Source organism: Heptranchias perlo, chromosome 15 (assembly GCF_035084215.1).
Source record: "Heptranchias perlo isolate sHepPer1 chromosome 15, sHepPer1.hap1, whole genome shotgun sequence".
Taxonomy (NCBI): domain Eukaryota; kingdom Metazoa; phylum Chordata; class Chondrichthyes; order Hexanchiformes; family Hexanchidae; genus Heptranchias; species Heptranchias perlo.
In genome coordinates this window covers 6911350-6926835 of record NC_090339.1, presented here as the reverse complement: position 1 = coordinate 6926835, position 15486 = coordinate 6911350, and the positions used below count along the sequence as shown (strand labels likewise).

Below are 15486 nucleotides of genomic sequence, written 5' to 3'. Positions count from 1 at the left end.
AGAAACTCCTCCTCATTTCTGTCTTAAACGGGCGACCCCTTATTCTGAGACTATGCTCCCTAGTTTTAGATTCCCCCATGAGGGGTAACATCCTCTCAGCATCTATCCTATCGAGTCCCCTCGGAATCTTGTATGTTTCAATAAGATCTCCTCTCATTCTTCTAAACTCCAATGAGTGTAGACCCAACCTGTTCAATCTTTCCTCATAAGACAACCCTTCCATACGCGGAATCAACCTAGTGAACCTTCTCTGAACTGCCTTCAATGCAAATATGTCCTTCCTTAAATAAGGGCACCAGAACTGTACGCAGTACTCCAGGTGTGGTCTCACCAGCGCCCTGTAGAGTTGTAGCATGACTTCCCTGCTTTTATATTCCATCCCCCTAGAAATAAAGGCCAATATTCCATTTGCCTTCTGGATTACCTGCTGCACCTGTATGTTGACTTTTTGTGTTTCATGTACGAGGACACCCAGATCCCTCTGTACAGTAGCATTTTGTAGTATTTCTCCATTCAAATAATATTTTGCATTTTTATTTTTCCTCCCAAAGTGGATGACTTCACATTTTCCCACATTATATTCCATCTGCCAAAGTTTTGCCCATTCACTTAAGCTGTCAATATCCCTTTGCAGACACTTTGTGTCCTCATTGCAACTTGCTTTTCCACCTATCTTTGTATCATTAGCAAATTTGGTCACAAGACACTCTGTTCCTTCATCCAAGTCATTGATATATATTGTAAATAGTTGAGGCCCCAGCACTGATCCCTGCGGCACCCCACTAGTTACAGATTGCCATTTTGAAAATGACCCTTTTATCTTGACTCTTTGTTTTCTGTTAGTTAGCCAATCCCCTATCCATGCCAGTATATTACCCCCAACACTATGAGCTCTTATTTTGTGCAGTAATCTTTTATGTGGCACCTTCTCGAATGCCTTTTGGAAATCCAAATATACTGCATCCATTGGTTTCCCTTTATCCACCCTGCCCGTTACTTCCTCTAATAAATTTGTCAGACACCATTTCCCCTTCATAAAACCATGTTGACTCTCCTTGATTGTATTATGAGTCTCTAAATGTCCTGCTACTACTTCCTTAATAATGGATTCTAGATTTTCCCAATGACAGATGTTAGGCTAACTGGTCTATAGTTACCTGCTTTCTGTCTCACTCCCTACTTGAATAGGGGTGTTACATTTGCAGTTTTCCAATCTGCTGGGACCTTCCCAGAATCTAGTGAATTCTGGAAGATTACAACCACTATCTCTGTAGCCACTTCCTTGAAGTCCCTCGGATGCAAGCCATCAGGTCCAGGGGACTTGTCAGCCTTTAGACCCATTAGTTTACCCAGTATTTTTTCACTAGTGATAGTGATTGTTTTTAGTTCCTCCCTCCCCTTTGCCCCTTGATTTTCTACTATTATTGGTATGTTATTAGATACAAAGGGCATCATTTTAGCACCCGCTATCGGGTGCGTTCCTGGAGGGGGAGCCCCGAAAATCGGGAAATCCTGGAGCGGGACCGGAGCCCGCCTCGAACCCGCGCACTTCCGGGTTCCCCACTGACATGCCGGCGTGCGCGCGCAGCCCCCGCTGGTGGGAATCCCGCAGGCAATTAAAGCCAGCGGGATGCCACTTGACGCTATTTATTTTGCTTGTTCAGGTCATTAACTGACCTGATTAAGGGATTATGTGAGGAGGGGTGGGATTTTAAAGCAAACTGGGACTGTTTCCCACACTGGGGGAAACACTCCCAGTTCAAATGGACCTGTTGCAGCTGTCAGCCTGTGGCAGCTGCAAAGGTCCATTTGACAGGTGGGGGGGGAGACCCTCACTCATTGCAGGAGGCCACTCTGTCACTTGGGACAAAGTTTGGCCTCCACCACCCTCCTCCTGACAATCAAAGTCACCAACTTGCACACTTACCCCGGGGTCCAGAGACATGTACCTACCTTGCGGACCCCCTCAGATGTACATCTTCCGGATGGGGGCCGCCGTAGCTGCAGTCATGACCTCCTCGGAGGGCGAACAGCATCACCAGCCTCACCAGCCTCGCCATCCACGCCATCCACCTCTGACATGTGGAGCTCCACAACAGAGCGCTGTGACACATTCACCTGTACAGCAGGAGGGAGGGCTACCACAGAGAGAGATGCGTTGCAGAGGGCACTACCCTCGCCACAGGGTCCACAGACCGAGGCTCAGCTTCCTGGACCTCTCTGAGCAGCAGTGCACACGGAGGCTCAGAGTCACTCGACATGTCGTCGTGGACATCTGCAGCCTCCTTCATGCCAAGCTGCTCCCGGCTGGCCCGAGCACCATCTTCTTACCTGTCGCTGTCAAAGTCACCACTGCCCTCAACAACTTCTCCTCCGCATCCTTCCAGGGTGCCACCGGGGACATCGCCGACGTCTCTCAGCCGTCTGCACAAAAGAGCCCTGCAAATACACCTACACCCACTCTGCAGTGACACAATGGGTGGCATCAGTTGTGGGTCTTCATAGTGATCCTCAGGAAAGGGCATTATTGCACAAACCAGACAAGATTCGCAAAGACGTGGCAGTAGTGGTGCCAATATAGTATGTGATGTGAGTTGCTCAGAAATTAAATATAAGTAACAACCATGACAAACCCTCAAACATCCTTGTGAATCCCCTTCATGCTCACGACATGTTTACCTTACGCTGCCTACTGCACATTTGTGATGCATGCCCTGTAGCTGCAGCACAGGTAGTGGCAGGTTGAGTGAGGCTGACTGTGAAAGAGATGCATGAGAGGGTGAGTATGAGATAGAGCCATGAGATTGTATGAGGATTGGGTTGAGTGGTAGTGGCGGGATGAGTACTGGCGAGGTGAGTAAGTGCAGGTAAGATGAGGATGAGGTTTAAGTGGGTATGAGGGGTGATGTGACAGAGTAGTGTTGGCAGTGCAGAAGGAGATGTGGGGTGGGGGCGGTGATGTGGCAGACAGAGTGTAGGGGAAAGAGTAAGTGTACTCACTTTGGCTGAGCTACTGAGGTCATTGGAGCGCCTCCTGCATTGTATGCAGGTGGGCGATATGTTGGTGGTGCAGGTGACCTCCTCTGCCACTTCGAGCCAGGCCTTCCTGGTGGCAGAGGCAGGCCGCTTCCTCCCGCCCGCCGGGGGGAAGATCTCTGTCCTCCCCTTCCTCCTCACCCCATCTAATGATACCTGGAGTGAGGCATCATTAAACCTGGGAGCAGCCTTCCCCCTGGGCTGCTCCATGCTGTAATTTTTTCTATTTGTTGCAGTATCTGTCAGTGGAGGACTGCCCCTTTAAATAGAGCTCCTCCAGCTGACAGATCTTCCTGCGCATGCGCAGCCCGCCTGACGCGCAGCTCAGCAGTGGGGAACCCGGAGGACAAGGTAAGTGGATCCAATTGGGCTACGATCGCGCGGGTGGCTGACTGATTTCGCCGGGCGTGTTACCCACGCGCGCGATAGCCCCCCCGCCGAGAACCCGCAGCCCTGGTAATATCGGGCCCAAAATATCTGTTCAATTCCTCTGCCATTTCCTTGTTTTCCATTATTATTTCCCCAGTCTCATCCTCTAAGAGACCAATATTTACTTTAGCTACCCTCTTCCTTTTTATATACTTGTAGAAGCTTTTACTGTCAGTTTTTATATTTCTTGCTAGTTTACTCTCATAATTTATTTTCTCCCTCTTTATTAATCTTTTAGTCATCCTTTGCTGGTTTTTAAAGTTTTCCCAATCTTCAGGCTTACCAGTAATCTTTACCATGTTGTATGCTTTTTCTTTTAACCTGATACCATCCTTGACTTCCTTAGTTAGCCATGGTTTTTTGTGGAGTCTTTCCTCCTCACAGGGATCTAATTCCTACGGCATTTTTCCAACCTACTGAGGCCTAAATGTTGAAATATTGACACATCAGTGCCAACACTCAAGCAGCAATGTTAGAACAATTGAGAGGTGATTCTGTGATCTGGCAATCCCAACGGGAAGTGGCATGTTTTTCTTATTTGTTCCTGGAAAGTGGGCAATGCTGGCAAGGCTGCATTTATTGCCTATTCCTAGTTGCCCTGAGAAGGTGGCAAGGCCCTGCTCGTTGAACCACTGCAGTTCTTACAAATGGTCCTCCCACAATGGTGTTAGGTTGGGATATTGACTCAGCAATCATGAAGGAATGGCAATATATGTCCGAGGTTGGAGGTTGCCATGACATTGCCGCTCTTGTCCTTCTGGATAGTAGAGGTCGCAGGGGGAGGGAGGTGTCATCAAAATAACCTTTGTTATTGAGTTGCTGCAGTGCATCCTGTAGGTTGTAGGTACTGCAGCCATAGTACACCGGTGGTGGGGGGGGGGGGGGGGGGAGGGGGGTGGATATTGAGTCCAGTGGCTTGGGTGTCGATTGGCAGGAAGCACATCCCAAGAGCCGGCCTCTGCAAGCACCACTCTCTGCTGGGAGTACGGGATCATAGAAATTACCAAATTATCTCATCGGTAATGTTAGCAGTCCCATCATATTCTGATAAGATAACTCCTTTTTATCACATCAACGCAGAAGCATGAATGTTATTTGACTCAGTAACATCTTTATCTAACCTCCTCACATTCATGGGAGCATTTATATCCTATCTGTAGGCTATAGATACCAACTTTTTCTAACCCAAACAGAATGAAAAATCTTCAGTTGAACAAGTCGAAGTTTATACTTTACCAAACAGAAGTTAACACAGTACCTTTAGGATTCTTCTTGCATATTTCATTTGTATCCCACCGACTGTAGCATTCTGCCCATGGCAGGGGGGATTGGAAGGAAGCAAAGAAGTAGTACAGGCTGTAGGCAATGATGCAGTTATAGTAGATGCTTTGAAATATTGACACAACGACTGTTACGATACCCACACCTTCAAGCCAATTGAGAACAAAGGAGTTTAGAATGGAATATCACAGGCAAACTGTTTAACCTTCACATGCATGTGAAGAATGCTGGTCAGACAAAACAACTTTGTTTTGTTGCAAACGGTCAATCAATCATAAGAAAGAACGAACTTGCATTTATATAGTGCCTGTCATGACCACAGGATGTCCCAAAGTGCTATACAATCAATGAAGTACTTTTTGAAGTGTGGTCACTGTTGAAACACAGCAGCCAATTTGCACACAGCAAGGTCGCACAAACAGCAAATGAGATAAATGTCCAGATAATCTGCTTTAGGTACGTTGGTTGAGGGATAAATTTTGGCCAAGACATTGGGGAGAACTCCCCTGCTCTTCTTCGAATAGTGCCATGGGATCTGTTACGTCCACCTAAGAGGGCAGACGGAGCCTTGCTTTAACATTATATCCAAAAGATGCCACCCCAGGCAATGCAGCGATCCCTCAATCCTGCACTGGAGTGTCATCTTAGATTATGTGCTCAAGTCTCTGGACCTTCTGACTCAAGAGGTGAGAGTGTGATCACTGAGCCACAGCTGACAGCAACAGCACAAATGTGCACTTGGATTGCCAAAGAAAGGCATTAAGAGGTGAGTGAAGATACTGTAAATCCAGCCAGTCCTCCAATTTAAGGCCTGAGTTACTCTGCACTACCACCGCAGTGCGGAGCTTCCACTCGCCTGAACTCAGTGCTGACCCCGAGGAGGTTTCCATGGGCTGCCTCATTTAAATTCTATAGGTGGGCTCCCAACAATATCCCGTCTGCGCTGGGGTGCTGGGAAATGGCTGCTACTACAGGAGTTAGCCTTTGAATTGCAAGATAGATGGAATCGGTGATTAGACAAAGGGGTGGAACCTCTCAAGGATTGAAGTGGAGAAAACGAGAGAAAAAAAATTGATATTTAATGGCACCTTTCACAACCTCAGGACATCCCAAAGTGCTTCACAGACAATTAACTACTTTTGAAGTGCAGTTACTGTTGGAATATAGGAAAGTTTTGGCAGGCAGTTTGCACACAGAAAGTTTCCTAGAAACAGCAATGAGATAAATGATCAGATAATCTGTTTTTGGTGGTGTTTGTTGTGGACTAAATATTGGCCAGGACACCAGGAGTACTCCCCCCTGCTCTTCCTCAAATAATACTATGGGATATTTTATGTCAACCATTTTTAAATGTTTAAAGAATCAGTTTCTACCAGGTATTTTATATACATGGCTGTTAGAAAACAAACATAACCTCCAGGGACAGCAAGCTGAGAAACCCAAGCATTATGCCATCTCATGAGCTTCAAGGAATCGTGAAATGATGGACAGCAGATCCAACCAGGAGAAGGTGCACTCAAGTGGTGATTAGCAGAAGCACCTCGAATAAGAAGCTGAACCACCGAATAGGTCCCAACGTGGTGACCATATATCTATAACTTTAGATAGATAGGGTAGGTGTAATTTAAAAGTTGGTTGAAGCAAGCTACATCTTGTCTCTGTGACAATATACAAAACTGACCAGATCTAATCACATTTGTACAGAATTGGTGACCCTTCTTTAGCGGCAATGCCTGGACTCAGAAACTAATTAGGTCAAAAATACTTGGTGATTGGGCAGTGTCTATTTGAAATGTGAGTCTGTAGACTGGTGAAAAGACAAATTAATTGGAGGTGATTTTAAACCCCAAGAATGGGTGGGTTGGGGGCGGGTGGGAGTTGAAAATAGTTGTTTTTTGGGTCGCGACCGCAACCCAGCTTTATTTCCGGGTTTAACGTCCATGCGTAAATGTACAGGCTTCCCACTGGGAATGCAAAGTCCGAACATTTTGCGGTTGTGACCCAAGAAAGCAACTATTTTCAACTCCCACCCACCCCCAACCCACCCGTTCTTGGGGTTTAAAATCATCCCCATTATCTCTGATGGCTGACACATCAATGGAAATGCTTGGAAGAAGTTAGTTAATGTCCCAAAACACCTGTGATACGAACAGAATAAGAAATTGCCTTAACTGCTCAACTTTAGTTCAGTTCACTCGTGAAGTTGAACTCTGTGTGTTCAGCATTGGAATCATTTTGCATCCATGCCTTTGTTAACTCTAGACTTGATTATTCCAATGATCTTATGGCCGGCCTCCCATCTTCCACCCTCCATAAACTTGATCTCATCCAAAACTCTACTGTCCGTATCCTAACTCACACCAAGTCCTATTCACCCATCATCCTTGTGCTCACTGACCTACATTGGCTCCCAGTCTGGCAACGCCTCGATTTTAAAATTCTCATCCTTGTTTTCAAATCCCTCCATGGCCTCACCCTTCCCTATCTCTGTAACCTCCTCCAGCCCTACAAGCCTCTGAGATCTCTGCGCTCTTCCAATTCTGGCCGCTTGCGCATCCCCAATTTTAATCGCTCCACCATTGACAGCTGTGCCTACAGCAGTCTAGGCCCTAAGCTCTGGAATTCCCTCCCTAAACCTCTGTACCTCTCTATTTCTCTATTTCTCTCTCCTCCTTTAATATGCTCCTTAAAACCTGCTTCTTTGATCAAGCTTTTGGTCACCTGTCCCAATATCTCCTTACGTGGCTCGGTATCAAATTTTGTTTGTTAATTGCTCCTGTGAAGCACGGTGGGATGTTTTACTATGTTAAAGGTGCTATGTAAATGCAATTTGTTGTTGTTGTTTGTATGTATGTATGACATTACAAGGGAAGTATACGAAAGGCTGTTTTATCCAAGCCTAGCAGATTATCACAGTCTGTAAAAAAAACATTCTAAATAGGGTATTTTAACCTTTCATGAATTCATTTTTACCTTTGTTGTTTTAAGTATTTGCAGAATCCCTATCTTCCTGCACCCAATGCTTCTGTGTAGCATTAGTTTTAGCCTGAATGTAATGATTTCACAGGGTGTTTTTTTCATCACCCATCAGAGGAGAATGTGGTAGGCATTCCAAGTAGCCACTGGTGCATTGTGCCATTAGTCAGAGGTAATTGTTAGCCCCACGGAACACTACCCACCAACAGGGAAGATAAAGGCAGAGGTTGTGTTCATAAGACTCATGGCCCGAAAGCTGTCTCTCTGCCATGACTACAAGAAAAAAGTGTTGGGAGAAACACGGACCCATAACCAAGTGTTTCAAATGTACTTAAGGTGGGATTTGTTATTGCAGATGTGGCCCTGGACACAGCTGGGGAGAAGGAATGCTATCATGAGACTCAGGCAAGTTGCATAACTAACCAGACCCCACCAAACACAGTTCAGTTGTCACGGCCAATGACTGTAAATCATTAGTCGATGCCAGCTTACAGGACACGGGGACATGGACTATAGTGAGGGAGTAGCATCTTTGTGATACACTGTCAATTAGTGTGGAACAATCAGTACCAGGAGGACAGAATGCTCACTTTCATGGTATTTTTTTGAAAAGGATGTGCCTCAGCCAAGATAATGATTGATTGTCCACTTTGGATGGAAGAAGTTGTAGATTATTTGGGGAGCAATTGAAATCTTTAGATGTGAGATGGTTTGTGTCGTAACTTGGAGCCAGATACAGGCCCATTGGGGTTAGTTGCTGGACCTGAGGTACATTAACTAAATATGGCCGTGTAAAGGATCTCAGTCAGTTCATAGTAGACAAGGCCTGCTTACAGAAACTAGTACCAAACTGTTTACATAAAAAAGCCCAAAAGGCAAAAGGTGGCAATCCCCTCCTTCCATTTAATATCAATGCAAAATATAAGTCAAATCACTTTCAATGATTGATAAGCTCCCAATTGCTCCATTTAAATGAATACTGATAAAACTAACACAATCTCAATTAAACAACTTATCACTTGTCAAACTATGAAACCAACGTTACTAAATGAATGACAGATAGAGACTTCTCCAGCTATTGGGTCTAATATCTGATTAAATTTGAAGCAAAGATAAAAAACATTTCACTCGCTGTGTCTGTCTCTTCACTGTCTGTATCTTTCTTTGTAAAAGTGTTCAACAGATCAGATTGTAAACAGCATTTCAGCAAGGCTGGTTTAAACCTACGTCTGATAAGGAAAATATAACCAGTGTATATCCAATATTGTTAGTATCAATTGACCAGTAGCGTTAATTTAAACCAAAGGTTTTCAAATTGACATCTGCAATGGGGCATTGAGAGCTCCAGTGTCAGCAGATGTCTGTATTAGTTAACTTACTCAGTTGCTATTTCTGCAGCTGGATACGAATAAAACATAATGAGGGAGAAAATGGGCCTTGTTGTATCCACTTTCAGCAGGAAAATGGGGGCAAAAGTGATCACCCCAAGGAGGCCTAAAATACTTTTGGTGCCATATTGGCCTCGGACGATTTTCAGACGTCCCGGGCGGCCGCCTTAAGCAGATGTTCCAGCACTTGCATATGCTATTGAAGGGCCTAGCATCTGTTTAAGGACCCTTCTCAGTAAAATTCGGCAGCGCTGAGTGGAGTAGGAGTCAGGCCTGCTTGCTCAGGCTTTGGTGGGATCACTGCGGCCTAAAAAGAGGCCGCCACCCAAGAGTAAGAGTTTCTTTTTACCCACTATCCTATCACGTCGGGAGGAGCAAGAATGCTCCTTCCGGATCCACTGCACTCCTGAGAGGCCCTGCAGGTCTGAAAATAGGCCATATCAAATTTTTCCCCATTTTCTGAAATAATTGCACTGTTTTCCTTTTGAAAGATTGAAAATGTCTTTTGGACTTTGTGAGGGGAAGCTGGCTGAGAGGATGTCCCTATTTAAAGGGAGTCATTGAGAGTGTGCCAATAAGTCTAGGGGGGCCTTGGGGCGTCATTGCTTCTGGTGGGGGGTCCACAGGAACACATAGTATTTGCAGGGAGCCCCCAGAGTCTGTCGATACTCCCAGGGATTCCACGCTACAGAGATTACGTTGCTTTCTATAAACATTAACCTTGTAGGACGGGCACGGCTTTCCACACTTGAATAGGTCCGAGGCTGGCAAACTGCCCCAAGGAACATTCCAGGAAAAACATTGGCATCCCAGCAAATGCCAACATGAGCATGTAGGGAATAAGAAACACACCTAGAAAAAAATGGTAAAGGAGATGAAAAAGATTGTATCAACATTAGAGTCACCAGGTTTGTACATGCACTATTGGAGTGGAAATTAGTAAGTCCATTTATATGTTAATGCACCGACAATACAATGGCAGGTGCCTGTTGCACTGAATTCCCTGTCTTACAAGAGGTCTGAGACCTACATTGCACCCAAGGCACCCAATGCAGGCAGTGAGTCCAAAAGTAACTAGGAGCCTCAGCACAGGTTATGTGCTAGGCTCATTAGGCCCTGAATTCCATTTAAATTAGGCAGACGCCCCATAATGTAGCTTGAGCCCCTGAGCAGCACACATACGGTGTCTGTCTGAGGTGGGAGCCGATGGAAGGCATGTTGTCGATTAAAAAAAGTTTGTGCCTGGTGTCCTCTTGCACCTGCCGACTAGTAATCTCCTTTCCAATGCCCCTTCTCCCTTCTTCGCCCACCCCGCCCCCATGCCAGGAAACTGTCCTGTGCATAAAAGCCTGTCAGCAGACCTTTACTGGCTGCTGGACCCTGACAATGACTTTAGGACTCCTGGTGTGTCATGAGCGACAAATGTGGAGCACCCGAAAATTCTGCCAATGAGCCGACCTTCCATTTTCCGGCGAGGTCAGGCCATTTGCATGCAGGGTCCGCATGAGATGGCATTTCTCACCTATACCCCCCACTCCCCTCACTGGTCACAGAAGGACAAGCCCATACCATTCCACTGTTTCACAACTTAATACAAAACACCATAAAAAGAAACCAGCCACTTTTAACATTCAGACTCGTATCCTACAGTATCGTACTCAACACGCCACTCCATGTAAAAAGAAAGACTTGCACTTATAAAGCACCTTTCACGACCTCAGGACATCCCAATGCACTTTACAGTCAATGAGGTACTTTTGAAGTGTCGTCATTGCTGTAATGTAGGAAACGCAACAGCCAATTTGTACACAGCAAGGTCCCACAAACAGCAATGTGATAATGACCAGATAATCTGTTTTTAGTGATGTTGGTTGAGGGATAAATATTAGTCAATACACCGCAGAGAACTCCTTCCAAATAATGCCGTGGGATCTTTTACATCCATCTGAGAGGACAGACGGGGTCTCAGTTTAACGTCTCATCTGAAAGACGGAACCTCCAGCAGTGCAGCACTCCCTCAGTACTGCACTGAAGTGTCAACCTGGATTATGAACTCAAGTCTTTGGAGCGGGGCTCGAACCCACGACCTTCTGACTCGGAGGCGAGAGTGCTCAAGGAGTCTCGAAAGGCAGCCAGCACAAAGCAAACGCGCTTCAAATAGAATTCGCTTGTGTAGCTGGTTCTGGACGTGAAACAGAAGCCATGCTTTCGAGCACACATTACTCCTATGCGATTCATGTTAAATCTAGCACGAGGGTGGAAAATTTCTCAGTAGTGTTGAAACACTGCCGATTCAGATTCACACTGACTTTATTGATGGACTAACAAAAAAAGCCATTACTTTAGATAAACAACAGCATTGTGCGAAGATAGATTAATGAAGCTGTACAACCCGGAATGGCCCAAAAATAAAATTCACACAATTTAAACAATGTGGTTTTTCATATCAGTGAGTGCATTAGGAAGGGAATGGTGGAAATAATTTCCTTGAATTTGTGATTTTTTTTCCCAGCGCTATTCCTACTGCTTTTTAAGTCCCACTTGTAGAATTTATACCACTTAATTGTTCCTCTACTAACGTTTTTCAAACCTTGTATTGTCTGTTCAATTTAGAAAAGGGTCTCATCCTTCATAAATCAATGAATTATTCCCCTTCATTTTCTGCCTTTCTATCCCCTGTATTTTGGATTTCACTAAAGTACCTCCTCCATTTTTGTAAACCAGGAAAGGGAATCGCCAGACATTGCCCAGACCCACAGTGTAGCCGATCATTGAGAGCAGGTAGTCAAGTTTCAAAGACCAGTTGCCTCGCTCCACATTCTCATCAGTTATCTCTTGGAAGTCATCATCGTCCTCTTGGAAGTCATCATCGTCCTGTTGTGGGAAAGGAAAGAAATGGCCCATTCGGTAAGTTAGACTTTGACAGATGCAAGACTGAAAACTTATCATCGCCAACCTAGAAAACTAGCAAAAGCCGACTAACACCTTCAAAAAAAAAGCTGACACAGGCCAAATCCCGCTCCCCCCTCCCCAGAAAAGTTAACAACTCAAAAAGAGCTTCAAACGTGTGGAACCAAACTGTTACCTGGCAAAGTGAAGTGGGAACACAGGCTTGTTATAACGTAAGCGTGAGTTATAGAACAAAGAGATCTAGGAGTATAGGTTCATAGCTCCTTGAAAGTGGAGTCACAGGTGGATAGGGTGGTGAAGAAGGCATTCAGCATGCTTGGTTTCATTGGTCAGAACATTGAATACAGGAGTTGGGATGTCTTATTGAAGTTGTACAAGACATTAGTTAGGCCACACTTGGAATACTGTGTACAGTTCTGGTCACCCTATTATAGAAAGGATATTATTAAACTAGAAAGAGTGCAGAAAAGATTTACTAGGATGCTACCGGGACTTGATGGTTTGACTTATAGGGAGAGGTTGGATAGACTGAGACTTTTTTCCCTGGAGAGTAGGAGGTTTAGGGGTGATCTTATAAAAGTCTATAAAATAATGAGGGGCATAGATAAGGTAGATAGTCAAAATCTTTTCCCAAAGGTAGGGGAGTCTATAACGAGGGGGCATAGATTTAAGGTGAGAGGGGAGAGATACAAAAGGGTCCAGAGGGGCAATTTTTTCACTCAAAGGGTGGTGAGTGTCTGGAACGAGCTGCCAGTTGACTGACAATGTCACAGTACAAAATGTTCACCATTTCACCTATCTCACTACACTATTAATCCATTATTAAGGAAGTGGTAACAGGGCACTTAGAAAATCATAATATGGTTAGGCAGAGTCAACATGGTTTTATGAAAGGGAAATCGTGTTTGACAAATCTATTAGAGTTTTTTTGAAGGTGTAACTAGCAGGGTAGATAAAGGGGAACCAGTGGATGTAGTATATTTGGATTTTCATAAGACATTCGATAAGGTGCCACACAAAAGGTTTGGGGGTAATATTATTAGCATAAATAGAGGATTGGTTAACGGACAGAAAACAGAGAATAGGGATAAACAGTTCATTTTCAGGTTGGCAGGCTGTAACTAGTGGGGTGTCGCAAGGATCGGTGCTGGGGCCTCAGCTATTTACAATCTATATTAATGAGATAGATGAAGGGACCAAGTGTAATGTATCCAAGTTTGCTGATGATACAAAGTTAGGTGGGAAAGTAAGCTGTGAGGAGGAAACAAAGGGGGTGATTTTAAACCCCAAGAACGGGTGGGTTGGGGACAGGTGGGAGTTGAAAATAGTTGTTTTCTTGGGTCGCAACTGCAAAATGTTCGGACTTTGCATTCCCAGTGGGAAGCCTGTACTTTTACATGCCGAGGTACATTTGGTTCTTTAACTATCATCCCGCTGGCTTTAATTGCTGGCGGGACTTCTGCATTTGGGAAGCATGCGCGCAAACAATCGTGTTTGTGGGAAACCCAGAAGCGAGTTGGGGCAGGCTTCCTCACCTGCTCGGGATTTCCCCGATTTTCGCAGCCCCCCCTGCCCCCAACTCACCCGCAATTTCCTTTGAAAATCGGGCCATTATGTTTGCATAAAGTTCCATTGCTATTTTATCGTAGGTGCTAACTTTTTTTAAACTAAACCTCTGTTAAGTTTTTAGACTTTACCTAGATATTCTCTTGTGCTGTGTGCTAAAGATCACCCCTGTAAATGAGCCCTTTCTCCCTATAAACCAGAGTGTGACTTTACATGCACAATATCTGGTTCAGCACCATTACGTAGGAGTTGGATAGAACTCCTTGTTGCTTGTTGGATATGACATGACGTGTCTTCTGATCTTGACTTCAGAAGGTGGAAGAATAAACAGACTGTGGTGTAGGCTATGAATGGAGCAGGTACAGATAAGCAGTAGCAATAGACAGTACAGCAACTTACACAGTTATAGAATGTTCGACTCACACTCCCTCCTTGGGTACAAAGATAATTAAAGACATGACATTTTGCTTAGTCTTCTGCTAACATTAAAGCTGGACTCGTATCCCACACGTACCTTTTATACGTGGTTCTCAGTAATAGCTCATGTAGCTTCACAAGAGCTACCCCCACATGGCCCACGAAACAGTTATACAAGATAGAATTGGGGAACTGAGAGCATTTGCTCAACATGTATCTCCGCCTGGACTGGAGCTGTCAATCAACACTCTGCTCAGCTACCATTTATTCCCAGCACAAAGAGAATCAAATATGTACCTCTCATAATTGCATATGGTAGTCCAGTTTCCATAGAAACTAAAGCACAACGGATGCTTGCTGGCTGGGGATACACATTGCCTATCCACTGATATAGGTAAATAATAGGTGCTTTTCAAGTTTATCAATTTAACATGATCGTTTTCAAGAACTTCTCCCAGATGCAAGACCCCTGCCCATTGTTACGTTACCAAACACTTCACTTTAATTTGATAGATTTTAGCACAAAGCCAGCAGTCTGTGTTACTTGGTTTCTAATTGCTTTACAAACAGAACCTATTTGCATCACACAATGCCCTTGAAGTGACTTTGGTCTGGTAGGCCATATTGTGCATTTTCTCCAACCTAGGGAAGGCGAGCTAGCAGAACCGAATTTAAAATGATCAGCGAGTTCTCAAATAGATTTTTAAAAGGTGGGGGGTTAAAATGTCTTTGCATGTAACTAGCTAACATTGTAAACAGTTCCCTCTCCTCAGGTACTGTCCCTCTCACTTTCAAATCTGCCATCAGCACCTTCAAAAATCCCACCCTTGCCCCCCCTCACCCCGTCCTTGAATACTATCACCCCATCTCCAACCTCCCTTTCCACTCCAAAGTCCTTGACCATGTTGTCGCCTCCCAAATCCGTGTCCACCTTTTCCGCAACTTCATGATTGATCCTCTCCAATCAGGTTTCTGTCCCTGCTGCAGCAATGAAACGGCCAGAATCAAAGATACACTATCCCTCCTCATCCTTCTCGACCACTGCAGCCTGACATGGTTGACCACACCATCCTCCTCCAACGCCTCTCCTCCATTGTCCAGCTGAGTGGGACTGCCATTGCCTGTGTCCTGCAATGACTTCTCTTTCGGCTCCCACACTGTTACCTCTGGAGTACCCCAAGGCTCTTTCCTTGGCCCCCTCCTATTTCCAATCTATACGCTCCTCCGCAGCAACATCATCTGAAGACATGATGTCAGCTTCCACATGTATACCTGTGTTGTCACGCTGCTTGTACAACATCCAGTCCCCAATGAGCCAAAATTTCCTCCAATTAAACATTGGGAAGACAAAAGCCATTGTCTTCAGCCCCTGCCACAAACCCCGTTCCCTCGTGTCGATTCCATCCTCTTCCCTCACCATTGTTTCAGCCTGAATCAGACTGTTTGCAACCTCAGCGTCCTATTTGACCCTAAGCTGAGTTTA

The 15486-nt window shown here is 45.0% G+C and overlaps 1 protein-coding gene across 1 annotated transcript in view; it reads right to left on the bottom strand.

Moving 5' to 3' along the window:
- LOC137333187 (sodium- and chloride-dependent neutral and basic amino acid transporter B(0+)-like) overlaps positions 1-14907 on the bottom strand; it is a 106474-nt gene extending 91567 nt beyond the window's left edge. The window contains exons 1-4 of the mRNA XM_067997370.1: positions 14845-14907; positions 11813-11984; positions 9831-9962; positions 4724-4891 (exon numbers count right to left, since the gene is read on the bottom strand). Of these exons, the coding sequence (XP_067853471.1) occupies positions 4724-4891; positions 9831-9962; positions 11813-11984; positions 14845-14907 (535 nt within the window). The remainder of the gene's footprint in view (positions 1-4723; positions 4892-9830; positions 9963-11812; positions 11985-14844) is intronic.
- Positions 14908-15486: the final 579 nt, after the last annotated feature.